This window comes from Coregonus clupeaformis, chromosome 34, assembly GCF_020615455.1.
Source record: "Coregonus clupeaformis isolate EN_2021a chromosome 34, ASM2061545v1, whole genome shotgun sequence".
NCBI classification, from domain to species: domain Eukaryota; kingdom Metazoa; phylum Chordata; class Actinopteri; order Salmoniformes; family Salmonidae; genus Coregonus; species Coregonus clupeaformis.
Genome location: NC_059225.1, coordinates 5563587 through 5578020, shown reverse-complemented (window position 1 = coordinate 5578020; position 14434 = coordinate 5563587). Strand labels below are relative to the sequence as shown.

Genomic DNA, 14434 nt, shown 5'->3' with positions numbered 1-14434 from the left:
ACAGCTTAAGATATATCTGGGCTATTATAAAGCTTACCAACTGTCACTAGGAACAAGGACACAAGGCAGAGGCCTCTACAAATCAAAGAATTTTAAGCATTTCAACAATAAGCTCTTTGGTATGAATCAGATGAAACCTGTGGAGCTCACTCCTTATCAGACTGTGTAACACCTCTGCATCTCTGGCCTACAGTATGTAGCTATTGAATTCCCTACTCCTACATCATCTCACAGGGCTTTGTCCTCCACCCCAATTCAATGTCCCTGATTGATGATGTGAGCGGTGTTGGCGTGGACAGACCGCAAATTAAACAGACTGTCAGGGGGTGGGGGCGGGATTGAGAACCTTCGTTAATGCAATTAGTATTCTAACAGGGGTTAAACAGTTGTGTTCCCTATTCTCTCTGGGAGGGCGGAATGAATTCACTCCCCTTGCTGGTAATTAGCTAATGTCATTTCTCTGGGTTGATACCACTGGCAATACAGCATACCATACTCAGGACTCATTGTTCTTAACACATTCAAATACTGAGAGGAACAGAAAGAGCGATTGAATACTCTCTCTGAGGCGATTATAAACGGCAGGCTTCCTTAACAGTCCTGCAATCAGAGTGAATGGTGAGGAGTCATCGCAGACGCAACAATGTCAACACAAGTCGTGTGTCATGTGTGTCCACTGGTCTTCTTGGGGGAGAGTTTGGCCTAAACCAGGGGCGGGGCAAACTATGGCACGCGGGCCCATTCAATTATTTTGGGCCACATTTGAACCTTTAAAACTAGATAGAAAGTATGTACAAAAAAATCTGTGCAGCCCTCTGTTGAATTTGGAAATCCCGATGTGGCCCTCGAACCAAAAAGTTTGCTCACCCCTGGCCTAAACTATGTGTATGTCCGATAAATTGTATAGTGAAATCGCTTTGTTATGTGAAGATTAATACTCTGAAATATACTGTATATACATTTATGTATAGGCTGCAATCATCAATGTATGCCAGGTAAGTGTAATAAAAGTCAGTGATGTAATTTCTGGCTACAGTCAGTCACAGATAATATGTAATCGCAATGTATAAAAATGTATATAACTCTATTTCTTTCTAACCTTGAAGTAAAAAGTCAGTTATATACAGTATATATAACACAGTAGGAAACACAGAACAACTTGGCATTATCAAATACTACCGTTGACTAACAAACTGTTAACTCCAGTCAATAACATTCAATGGCAGTAGCACAAAGCCTTTACCTCGGTTTTCGCCCCGTCGTTCACGTCCATCATGTTGATGGCGTTCTTGCCCTTGTCTTTGCCCTTCTTTTTGTTCTTCTTCTTGAATATCCACTTCTTGCAGATGCAGAAGCAGCAGGAAAGGACCAGGACCACGGCCACGAAGGCGATGGAGACGATGGCCCAGTTTGGCACTGGAGAGGGACACAGGTTAGACGACTATATGTCAAAGATGGGGCCATGCCTGGATGAAGAAAACCACACCATTGCTCTCACTCTTTTTTTTCTCAAACAACCAAAAGTGTCTCGTCGAGAATATGGCACTGTTATCTGTTTCAAACAAGGCACGAGCTGACAAGAAATGCCTGGTCACCATCTCCCTGCATCTAACGAATAACTCTGATGAAGGTACGTTGAGACTAATTGTTGAATATAGCGGCTGCAGTAGCAGCTGGAGTGAATGAGGACATACAAAAAGACATAAGGATGTGTTGGGCCAGTAACCAAATGGTCGCTGGTTTGAATCCCGAGCCGACTAGGTGAAAAATCTGCTGGTGTGCCCTTGAGTAAGGCACTTAACCTTAATTGCTCCTGTAAGTCACTCTGGATAAGAGTCTGCTAAATGACTCAAATGTAAAGGTAATGTGCAGACGGAAGACTTTGATCAACGGTGGTGGGTGGCAGCAGCCCCAATCTGCAGTCTAGACATGGACTCCTAACGATTGCCCTCGAACAGAGACGTTCTAAGCGTCCCGACGCTTCACTGAGCATCCTCGGCCAATTTAGTGGAAATAACAGAGGTTGGCATTTTCCACTTGCCATTTAAACAAAACATTTCTCTGACAACTGATACTTTCACACCAATCACGGGCACACAGGTCAGGGTGTAGAGGTAATTTGCAGGGCCTGTTGGAGAGCGAGGTACCAACTGTAGCGTGACCGTGTCGAGTCAGTGATTGCATGACCACTCATCATGTTCATGGGTTTTGACAATTCTCTCTCAAAGAGAGTTCCTATTCACACTTTTGTATCCGATTCATCTCATACTAACCAGTTTCTGAGAACTTTCTTTGAGAGCTTTTGTCAAGTTGACAGTAAATTTCATAGCATTGCTAGGATGTGACCTACTCTGCAAAGAACACTAAAACAGCCATGGACTGTTAATTTAATTGAGAATGTAATGACATGTAATTTTATATAAGAATGAATGGACTAAACAGTCCAGCTGAAAGCTCCAGTCACTGCTGTCACAGGCAGACAGGGAGCCACTCAGCTCCACAGCACAGTGATCACTCTAACAGCCTGCTGACAAACAGGGACGCCTATCTAAAAAACAGGAGTCAGGCAGTTTTCCCCGACACAACACACACACACACACACAGCCATCAGCTATGCACGGCATGTTAAAAGTATCAGAGGAATGGTAAAGTGGCCAGACGTGCTGTAAATAATGAGGACAGAAACACAGTGTCAGACTCCTCCATTCTGGAGGGATAATTACAGCTGCCGCTCACAAAACATCAAACACCTTGCAATCCACACCTCCTTTCAACAGAGAGGGCCACCAGCATGCCCATCAGCAAACAAACCATGTTTTTGTTTTTGTCAACATTTACCGTGCACAATATGGTAGATTCAGGCTGGTTTGATTTACTTTACCACTGAAGGATCTGATAATTGAACAGTTTTCCCACCTGTATAAATTCAAGCAAGCTATACTGAACAAAAATATAAACGCAACATGTAAAGTGTGAAATAAAAGATCCCCGAAATTTCCCATACGCACAAAAAACATATTTCTCTCAAATGTTGTGCACAAATTTGTTTACATCCCTGTTAGTGAGCATTTCTCCTTTGCCAAGATAATCCATCCACCTGACAGGTGTGGCATATCAAGAAGCTGATTAAACAGCATGGTCATTACACAGGTGCACCTTGTGCTGGGGACAATAAAGGCCACTCTAAAATGTGCAGTATTGTCAAACAAGTTTTGAGGGAGCGTGCAATTGGCATGCTCCCTCAAATTGGCATGCTCCCGGTGGGCCCACCCATGGTGTCCAGTCATGTGAAATCCATAGATTAGGGCCTACTTTATTCATTAAAATTGACTGATTTCCTTTTATGAACTGTAACTCAGTAAAATCGTTGAAATTGTTGCATGTTGCATTTATATTTTTGTTCTGTATAATTACAGAATAATTACGACCATAGTAAAGATTACATATGAAATTTCCTCTCTATACACCACCCAGAAACCTGTTATTGTACTACTAAATCTAACCGTATGGAGCACTGGGAGGCAATTGGCTTCATTGTAAATCCAACGTTTGTCAACTTTCAGTGCTACTTTGAAGACTCTATATCTGCGGGCCACTAGAAAGAACCATCACAGGAAAAGTATATTACGGTCTTCTCTCCCTGGGGCTTTGGCTCGCCAGCGTTTCACTGCATTTCCTTCACCGCAACGCCGTCCGAGAGGGGGGAGGGGGAGAGAAGAAAATCAATGCGCTGTTGACAAAATCGATAAGCACTCTCCTTTAAGGAAAATCATTGAGTGATGTCCTAAAATAACTTTGGGATCTACAGCCTTGGCCTTGCTACAGTGGTGTGCTAATGGAAGTGATAATCTCCCCCCCGATGCACCCCATTTTGAATTTGCCCTCTTGAGCTGTGGTCTCCTAAAAACTGGTTTGCTGCTGCTCACAAATTTGTTGAACGGTAAACAAGAAACATTTTGAAAAATACTAAATATTGTTTTGAAACTTGTTTGTTATTACTGTTTTAGTGGTAAAGCCATGTCACTTTGCATTAGTATTGTAATTATCGATTCCAATATATAATATAACACCTCACTGTCCATCTTCAATTCCATTTCCTCTTGCATCCTCGGTTGACCCTAAAGTCACAGGTTTAGGGCTGAGTTGAAACCTCTCATCTGCTCCATACCTTTGCCAAAGTAGGTGCAGTGGTCTGAGACCTTTGGGATACCACCACGCGCTTTTCCACACACAGCCGAGCAGACTATATTTTAATGGAAGTGTCAGAGATATGGCAGGATCCTAAGCTGGGATGATAAGTCATCGTCCCACTGAAGGAACCACAAATCTGTGACACTTTTTCAAATGGGAGCTCCAATAAAATAATTTGACACAGCAGGAGTGGTCCTCTGTAGCTCAGCTGGTAGAGTACGGCGCTTGTAACGCCAAGGTTGTGGGTTCGATCCCCGGGACCACCCATACACAAAAATGTATGCACGCATGACTGTAAGTCGCTTTGGATAAAAGCGTCTGCTAAATGGCATATTATTATTATTTTAAATAAATGAACTGATATAACAGTAGAATTTGGCATTATTTTGACGAGGCAGACTGCACTGCAATTGGATTCCATTGTGCATCATGAAATATAATATTTTTAAATGGTACTGCCATCCTCTGTGGTTATTTACAATGTGTTGACATCAGCGGTACGTGACTGTTATAATGCACAGCCCACTGCTGTGAAATCCAATGCAATAACCCAGGCTTTATTTATCTACTTCATTGGGCATGTGTCTAATTCTGAAAGACACCTTTGTGTTGCTTAATTAAAATAACCTTAGTCCCCGAAAGCAATAAAAGCATTCCCTAATTAACTACACGGTGTGTCTATTCTCTCTTGAGAACGCGACGCCAGCGGGTGCAACACACTTAAACTTTAAGCAGTAGTTATCTCTCGTTCCAGCACACACAGCGGCGAACGGAAAATGGTGGAGGCGCTGGATGATGGAACGCGTGTTGTGTTCAACGCTCCCGAGGAGAGGCGCAAATCACATTTCTGCCGCTGTAGTCAAAAACCATCCAGCGAGTGGCAGCCAATGTTCCTCGACGCCACACAATGAGACACCTCCTTGGCTTTCAGCTGTGAATAAGTCCGCCGGATAAGTCTGCCATCTTTTCTCCTCTGGATGCCTTCAAGGACACAGCAGGGCCTTTTGGCTCACTTGCTCCGAACCAGGAGGCTACAGCTGCATTTGTCTGGCGCTCCGAGTCTCCCGCTTTCTTATCAAACTCATGTTTTTTTTCATCCAGACAGAATTGATCTGATAACCGTCTGGAATGGGGACCATTGAAATATGACAGCGGAGTTATCAGACAGGGCTTTTTAACAAAACCTTGCAGACTGCCAAAGGCTATGGAACTCGTGTCTATGGAAATCTTGACACATGGAACAATGCAAACAGTATGAGGGTCTTTTGGTCCTAGAACATATTTTCAGACATACACTCTGTGGATGGATAAGAAAAGGAGACCTCTTGGTTCTATTTAACTACAGTTTATTTTAAGGAAATAGGCCATGCCTTTAATTTAATAGCAGAAAACAAATCATTCAGTCGACATTCATTCCGGTTATAGACTATGGGGATATTGTCTATATGAATGCAGCTGCCACTGTATTTAAGCCATTGGACTCAGTTTATCATAGCTCACTAGGCTTTATTACAGACGATAGGTTCAGTACACATCACTGCATTCTGTATCAGAAAGTAGGCTGGCCCTCTTTGAAATCTCTTAAATCAATGCATTGCACTCTTTTTGTTTATAAAGCTCTCCTGCATAAACTTCCGCTGTACCTTACTTCATTGTTACTTAATTGTTAACTTATAGATGTACGAGATACTAGACCTGGTCACAGGGATGGCTACCTCTGGAGATCCCTTCGATCTCCACTGAGTTACAGGTAGGTACATCTGTTTTAGATCTCTAAAATTGGATGAATTGGTGCCTCTGGGACAATTCAAAAGGCTGATTGAGGACCTTTTTTATTGAATAATGTTTGTTTTTTATGATTGTGTTTTGCTTTTAGTGTTGATGTGAATATTAATTTAATATTGATGTAATTATTGATGTGTATAGTGTATATTGATGAGTATTGTTAAAATCAAATCAAATTGTATTTGTCACATGCGCCGACTAGAGCAGGTGTAGACTTTACCGTGAAACGCTTACTTATGAGCCCTTTCCCAACAATGCAGTTAAAAAGTAACATTGATGTATATAGTGTATATTATTGATGTGTATAGTGTACATTTATGTGTTTTTGATGTGTATTGAAGTGATGCTCAAGTGAGAGATGACCACTGTCAGTGTGACAATAGATAGTGCAGGATCAGTCAAATCTGTGAGACACAGAATAGGAATCATGAGAGCTAAAGGGCTATATTTCATTATCTAGTTTTGGGGCAGATTTCCATACTAGCTCAATGTTTCCGGCCACGGGGCAGAGGGAGAGGGAGTTGGAGCGGTTAGATTTCCCACGACGGGTGAGGTTGATGGGACGGGCGCATAGTAATCAGTCACTTGTGGTCTGCCGCGGGGCACGGGGGGAGCTTGCTGCTTGTTATCACTTTACCCATGGTCCTCTGAGGAGATCTGTGCATCCTTACATCTTTATACAGAGGATCCAATAGACTGGCAACAGTAGCGGGTGGGGGGTGGGTGGTGTGTGATGATATATCAGGGTAATAGGCAGCATGCTGGCAACACAAACTAATATATTGTGACAGCACCCTGTTGGTCAATTAACCTTGACATTACATCTTGTTTTGCCAACAAGAGCAGCACCCCCGGTCCTTGTCCTTTCCCGCTGTGGGAACAACAACAGTGACAGTGCAACAACAGCTGCAAATGGGGTAGGAGGAATAGTGAACAGAAAAAAATTACTAGCTACACAAACTGGTATTTGTGTTAAGATTTATGTCAAACTAATGAGGAAGAAAGAGATTTAGTTTCGGACCAGGCCTCTGATTCCCTTCTTTGAAAGGCTACTCTGGGGGTGGGTGAGGTGGGGGGGAAGCACTTTATAATATAATATAATAATAATATAATATGCCATTTAGCAGACGCTTTTATCCAAAGCGACTTACAGTCATGCGTGCATACATTTTTTTTTTGTGTATGGGTGGTCCCGGGGATCGAACCCACTACCTTGGCGTTACAAGCGCCGTGCTCTACCAGCTGAGCTACAGAGGACCACAACTTTATTTGTGACTGACCGGCTCGATTCGGTCTTATGTAGCAACATTTGAAATTGTGGTTTTTACATTGGATAAAAGTAGAGACTCAGGGCTAGAAAACTGTATATCATACACTACGGTTGAGGAACAATGGGAAAGTAATTCTGCTTTGAAAGTTGATAAACTTGTAACCTCACTTTTGAGAAAATGGCCCTTGGAGGTTTTGGTTAAACTACTGGAGAGCTCTTCTTTGTCTACACCCATTCAGCATCGTTCACACCCTCTTAAGCCTTAGGTTTATACTACGTCTATCAACAGTTGTCGCAGTAACATCATGAACATTCTATTGTCGTCCGACATCAAACTTGTCGTTGTCGGTATAAACACAAAAACTACAGGCTGCATGACATCAGCAGCCTGGTAGTCAAAAGGGGTCAAGCATCATGCTGTTGATGAGGGGTGATCTCCCCCTGCCCTCCGATGGAGCACCCTCCTGACACGGGCCCAGGTGGATGGGGGGCAAGAAGTTTGGTTCGAGGAGGGCTGTTCTTCCCATCTGTAAGCTGCTAGGTCAAAGTTCTGGTCCCTCAGTCGCCTCCTGCTGCCTCATGGCAGACCTACTGGCTCAGTCCAAGGGCCGGGAGAGGACCAGGACTAGAGCCAGACAGAGAGGGACTGAGAAAATAGTTTGTCTTTGCTGATCTACCACCAGTCTAATCCTCAAGGGTGCTGTCATTTCTGAGCAGAATCTAAATTAAATAAACTACTCAGTAATTATTGTAAAATGTTTTTTGAAATGTTAGAATTTTCAGTCACCTGTACATCAAATTTTCTTTTAAAATCCAAAACAGTCAATTTCGCAATGAGTATGTATTGCTTTTAGTTTAATACCCACAGAAACAGGTGTGAAAAACACTAATATCGACTGCCTTTGAAAATAAATGTTTTGGGAAATGTATTTTTGGATACGGTTGTCTGTGTTATTGGCGGCGAGTGTGGAGACAGCAGTTATGGATCAAAGCGTTTCTAACACTGAGAGGTTAATTATTGTCACTGAAAACAAAAACCCTTGGGTGTTTAGAGGGAGTGCTGGAAAATTCATTACAGTGCCTCCTTCTTGGCCACAAGGCCCTGAGCATGGTGTGGTTCGGCCTAACACAAATAGACACAGCTGCAGCGGACACACCCCTCTGAGCATGGTCGTGAGCTTTATGTAGCGCTTGCTACGGCATGACATGGCGTTCTCCATACAAATGATTTCATACAAGCCAATACTGTCAGTGGTCTGACCACAAACGTTTAGTGGTAAACTTGAAAGAGAGAAAAGTGGGACAGTCTGCATTAATCTCTAAAAACCATCCTGGTGGTTGCAATGCATGCTGGGATTGCGGATGTAACTACATCAGGTAATGGAGGAAGTAATGCTTTTAATAACATCCTCTTTGTAGTAGGTCCTCCTTGGTGGGAAATAGTTTTGTGACAGCGAATGAGAAATTATTTGATTTGATTTATTAGGATCCCCATTAGCCAACGTCAATGGCGACAGATAGTCTTAATGGGATTTACACATAACGAAAAAGACATTACAGAAAAAAATATTTTTAATTTACACACATTTAAAAACATTATCATATGTGTGCCTCCCGAGTGGCTCAGCGGTCTAAGGCACTGCATTGCAGTGCTAGAGGCATTACTACAGACCTGGGTTCATTCCCGGGCTGTGCCACAACTGGCCGTGGCTGGGAGTCCCATAGGACGGCGTACATTTGTCCGGGTTAGGGGAGGGTTTGGCCGGTGGGGCTTGACTTGGCTGCAGGCTGTCGCCAGTTGAACTGTGTTTCCTCTGACACATTGGTGCGGCTGGCTTCTGGGTTAAGCTGGCGGGTGTTAAGGAGCGCAGTTAGGCGGGTCATGTTTCGGAGGACACATGACTCCACCTTCATCTCTCCCGAGCCCGTTGGGGAGTTGCAGCGATGAGACAAGATTGAAAAAGAGGAGTAAAATACAAAAAGGAATGAACATGTTCAGTTCCACATACATGTCAGTACATACACATAACAAGTAGGTCACATGGGGGAGAGGTGTTGCTGGTTTAAAATACTTTTGAGAGGGGAAAATGTATCAAGAAGACACAGAATATTTTTGTAGGGATGAAATTCAACTCCATTTGAAAAACAGCCATTTCTAGCAGCGTCAGCCAACAGATGGGGCTGAAGAGGAGCTTCTGGCTTGGAGATGAATCCATGGAACTTTGTTAATGTCACAAGGCATTCCTCTGAGCTATACCAGAGATACAGCACAAGATGCTCAACTCTGACAACACCATGCATTCAGCTTTACCTCCAGGAGCCAAGGCTTGTAGATAACCATCTATTTCTTTGTAGAAATAGCCACAAGGAAGAATTTGCTATGGCAATGGATTGATTCTGTCTTCTTCATGCTGCCTTCTCCCCTTGAATATTCCTTATTAATGCCCTGTCCCCATCCTGGGAGTAGCTGGATCAATATTCCTTATTAATGCCCTGTCCCCATCCTGGGAGTAGCTGGATCGATATTCCCTGGCACAAACACGTCGGTGGGCTGGCAGCGCTCGGTGCGGAGTCGCTCGTTTTCTAGTTCTGACTGAGTGCTGGAGCAAAAACTGTAATTTAAACTCTACTATAATAGAGTGGCTTTTTTCGTGGGCTGCTTGCGGAGAGCATTTCTGTCTGAGGCGTACCCAACAACCCCTTATTTAGTCGTTGTCCACATCACACAATGTGATAATTAGGGAGAGAGGTTGTACATGGGTTGTTACAAAGCCTAATGGGCTGGTTGCCACTGTGTCATTGCTAAATACAGACAGTGAAATGAGGGAAAGGCAGGGTGTTTTGGAAAGGTAACGCAACTCCATTGTGAGAGGGCTAATGCACCAGGTTAGCTGTTGCTGGCTAGGATTGGGGGGTGTGGTTTAGTAGCTACATGTGGCAGGTGGCGTATCTTCAAGCCCTCTCACGGTGAAGCAGTTCTAATATGAGGGATCATTACTCTGAGGCACAGGGGACATCAGAGTCACCTCCCCACAGTGTCTTCATTATGGCTTCCATATGCTCCTCAGTGGTGCTAATTTCATTGGAGCACCCAACGGCTCCAACACACTTCTATGAGGAGACCAGGAAGTGTTTGTCGCTTGTCAATCAATGAAAGTCCATCTCTGGACTGATGGGGTAAAGTCCAGGGCTGCACATACTGACCACGGACTACTGTCTACAGCTTCTATGGCTTTATTTCCCAAAGAAAATCTGTTGTTGGTTTTAAATTAGCCTCTCCAGACGCAGGAGAAATCTCTAACCACTATCAGGGTCCCTGCGCTATAAATCTAGGACAGTATAATATGACAAGTGGCATCATTCACGTTGGAACTAAAGCAATAGAACCTCTCTTTTACATGGGAGCCATTTCCTGACACGAGAATTACTTCCACATGAGCCGGTGGATATGTCTATATTTAGGACTTGGGAGGCTGAACGCAACAACATCAACTGGATAAGTAGGTTGGGGTTTGGGATAAACAAAGGATGCTGCTGTCCCAAACTAACTGCTACTGTTCCACAGACTTTACAGGCAAAGACAAGTGTCAACTCCAGAATCACTGGGCGGAACATTTGTATAGGAGTGATGGGTTGACAGTTGGTCAGGATTCCAATATGCTGTAGTTGTGTCTCCTGTCAGGGGAGGGTGTTGATGGTGGGAGGAAACACAGGGTGCCCAGGCAAACAACAGCAATACAGACAACCTTGGAGATTGAAAAAGTGAATTTGCTTTCTTATTTACAACCTGGATGGAAGAGAACACTTTTGCTTTGACAAAACCAACAATCTTGGAAAATAGTCATACTGTCACACCTGCTCCCGCTCCTCCTCCCTGGCGCTCGAGGGCGCCAGGCTGCTCATCATTACGCACACCCGCATTAGCGCTTCATTGGACTCACCTGGACTTCATCACTGCTTGGTTACCTCCCCTATATCTGTCAGTTCCTCAGTTTGATCCCCGTGTCGGCATTAATGTTGTTTCGTTTCCTTTGTCCAGACGCTGTCAGTGTTTTGTTCCTGTCTGTTTGTTCATTAAATGTTCACTCCCTGTCCTTGCTTCTCGTCTCCTATCGTCTGTCCTTACACATACTTTCCAAACAAAACTTTAAAATCAACGCTGTTTGTTTTCTTGTCACCTCAAATGCCAAATGGGTTTCTAAAAGTAGGTGCTTTTAGAAACCACAATCAGTGATAATGGCCACTTGTACTTTGTTTGCAATTTGTCGCTAAACGACATATCCAAGGATGCATTTGTCTACAGGAGGTAGCTACTCAACCAATCACCACTCTGTCACTGGGCAGGTTAGGGGGCACCAACCACAAACATGACTCACGTGGGATTTTGTTGAGCTCATTCATGAACTTGTCCTTGAGCTTGGAGAAGTCCTCGCTGGATCCGGTGCCAGAGATGTCAGTAGCGTTGCCACCGACCGTGGAGGCGGTGGTGGACATCGGGGCCGCTGCCAGGGCTTCCCTTCGACTCTCAGCCATGGTGGTGCCAGGCAGCCAGGCAGAAGCTGGAGGAAAGATGGAGAAAGAGTTGAGTTCTAACACACCTCATTTAATATTGCTTGCCCTATACATACAATAAATAGATACAGAAAGAGAGGCAGATCGACAGAAGAGAGAAAGAGAGACAGAGAGAGAAAGAAAGAGAGTCAGGTAAGATTAGCTGGTTGTGACAGATGCCTGCCAGGGACAGTTTTCTCTGGCCCTGCTATAGATGAGTGAGTGGAGCTCCCTCTGTGTGACCAGTTGCTGGCTCAGCCTGCGTAAACACACCTGGATCCCACAATGAAATGATCCTGCTGGGTTCTACCAACAGCCCCAGGCAGATGAAGCTGGCTTTCACACTACACAAAGCCTGTGTCCCAAATGAAAGGAATAGGGTGCCATTTGGGACACACAAGCCTCTAACACCTCCACTTTCTACTTTAAGTGTGGGGTTTTATGCTGTTATCTATTCTAGTCTTGCAAATGGTTTCCCAGGCATATGATCGGATTGAGAACAAATATACTATTGCTAACCTTTATAGCATGCAAGACATAGGGATAACCCACTATTACCCCCACTGTCTACTTCATATAAACAACCAGCGGGAAGCCAGATGTGTTTACTTTAGATTCATGTCTCTGTTACAGGAACTAGGAACAGCCATTTTACAGTGGTTAAGTGGTGTGGGTGTGCGTTTGCTAAGAGGTGCAGGGCAGGTTGTCACCAACCGCTGCTGTCACCATATAATGTTGGATATATGGATATATATATATATATATATATATATATATATATTGCCCCATACTACTACAGTGTATAAAATGTATAATGAGCTTGTGAAACAAAAGGTATTTCCAACGTGCCCTGTTTAATGATACTAGATTCCGAATCCCGTGGATGGAAGAATGTATAGATACTCTATGAGTCACTAGATGGCAAGGTGATCCGATTGCCTTGTAGGTTTACTGAGTGTGTTTATGGGAGAAAACATATCAAATCTAGAGTGCAGTGTATTCACAGGATTAGAGTGTTAGCTGTTGTTCACTCACTTTGCAGGCATTGAGAAGCCTGTTAGCATGAGGCGGTGTTGTTCACTGACTTTTCAGGCATTGACAAGCCTGTTAGCATGAGGCGGTGTTGCTCATTCACTTTGCAGGCATTGACAAGCCTGTTAGCATGAGGCGGTGTTGTTCACTCACTTTGCAGGCATTGACAAGCCTGTTAGCATGAGGCGGTGTTGCTCACTCACTTTGCAGGCATTGACAAGCCTGTTAGCATGAGGCGGTGTTGTTCACTGACTTTTCAGGCATTGACAAGCCTGTTAGCATGAGGTGGTGTTGCTCACTCACTTTGGGTTTGCCAGCTGTTGCATGGGAACACGCTGTGAACGCACGAGAGGTCGGTGTTCTCCAGCTGTGTTGTTAACACGTATTTAATACCCTGGCAGATCTGACAAAGACATGCTTTAGGGTGTCGAACACAAGCAACGATAATGACAATTATACCATAATATAGTATACCTACAGGCTACTATATAAAGGGTATGTAATTGCTTTGAGGTGCTCTAATGCAGGTTCTAGCTTGCCTTGAAACCCCTCCCTGAAATCTTTGCTAATTGCTATGAATGAACACAGCAATCAGTGCTTCTGTAAGCCCTTTGAATCTCCCCTCTAATTCAAGGTTCCGCCTACACCTTCATGTTCTCTCTGTCTTCCCTTGTCTCCCTTTGAAAGGCAGCAGCGAGGTTAGTGTGGGGGCTGAGCCATTGAAAGGCACGACGGGCCACGACAGAGACACTTCAGCGCAGGCAGGGAGAGGACTTTTCAGAGCATAATGCCACTCTCAGGAGAGAGTAGGCTATGTGGGAGGAGGCATCTTCTCTTCTATTGCAGATAGGATTGATCCTGTGGGAAGGGAATGTAATGTATTGTAGGCCTCAGGCGTGATGTTTTAATGTTCGTTCCACGTCAGACTCCAATCCGAAGGGCGCTAATGCACACCTGCTAAAGTTTCCCGCTCTCCTAACAGGCATGAGTGAGTCAGAGAGAAAGGCTGAACAAAGGAGCTCCACCAAAGGGCTGTAATTACTCGAAACCCTGAGCAGAAAACAGCCCCATTTAGAAGCACATTTGCATTGTGGGAACAAGAGAGACAATCTATACACTTAGTGGCCAGATCAGCGCGGCGGGGCCGTCATTAAAGAGAACATCCGACACTCTGGAGCATTAGGGAGATCTTTGTGACACACCCTGACGTTTGGTGGCACCCCCCTGTTGGGCCCCTGTGAAGAGTATACACCCACCTACCAGGCGAATGACCCATATAGCCACTTTGTCCTCAGCCCAAAGCACCTAAGGCCTAGATGCTAAGCTGAAGTGACAGAGCTGAAACCAGTCATTTATCTTTTTGCTCTCAGTGTATTTCTTATTCATATGCCCAGTTACTCAAAGAGACGCAGCGGCTGATGCCGAGACGCAGAGACGTGATCAGATCGTTTTGTTCCTCTGTTTTCTCTCAAGGTCAAAGCACCAAGTGATGGATGCTATTGGCTCTGTGCCTATAGACATGCCTCGGAGAATGAGTGACTACAGGCTACATGATTGTCACGCCCTGGCTCTGGGGATGCTTGTATGTTGAGCCAGGGTGTGAGT

General features: G+C 44.3%; 1 protein-coding gene across 4 annotated transcripts in view; it reads right to left on the bottom strand.

Moving 5' to 3' along the window:
- The window catches only part of LOC121579052 (synaptotagmin-1), a 217987-nt gene that overhangs the window by 31887 nt on the left and 171666 nt on the right, over positions 1 to 14434 (bottom strand). For all 4 annotated transcript variants that reach the window (XM_045210379.1, XM_045210381.1, XM_041893318.2 and 1 more), the window contains 2 exons: positions 11623 to 11805; positions 1244 to 1416 (listed from right to left, as the gene is read on the bottom strand). In XM_045210379.1, the coding sequence (XP_045066314.1) occupies positions 1244 to 1416; positions 11623 to 11779 (330 nt within the window). In that variant the 5' untranslated portion in view covers positions 11780 to 11805. The remainder of the gene's footprint in view (positions 1 to 1243; positions 1417 to 11622; positions 11806 to 14434) is intronic.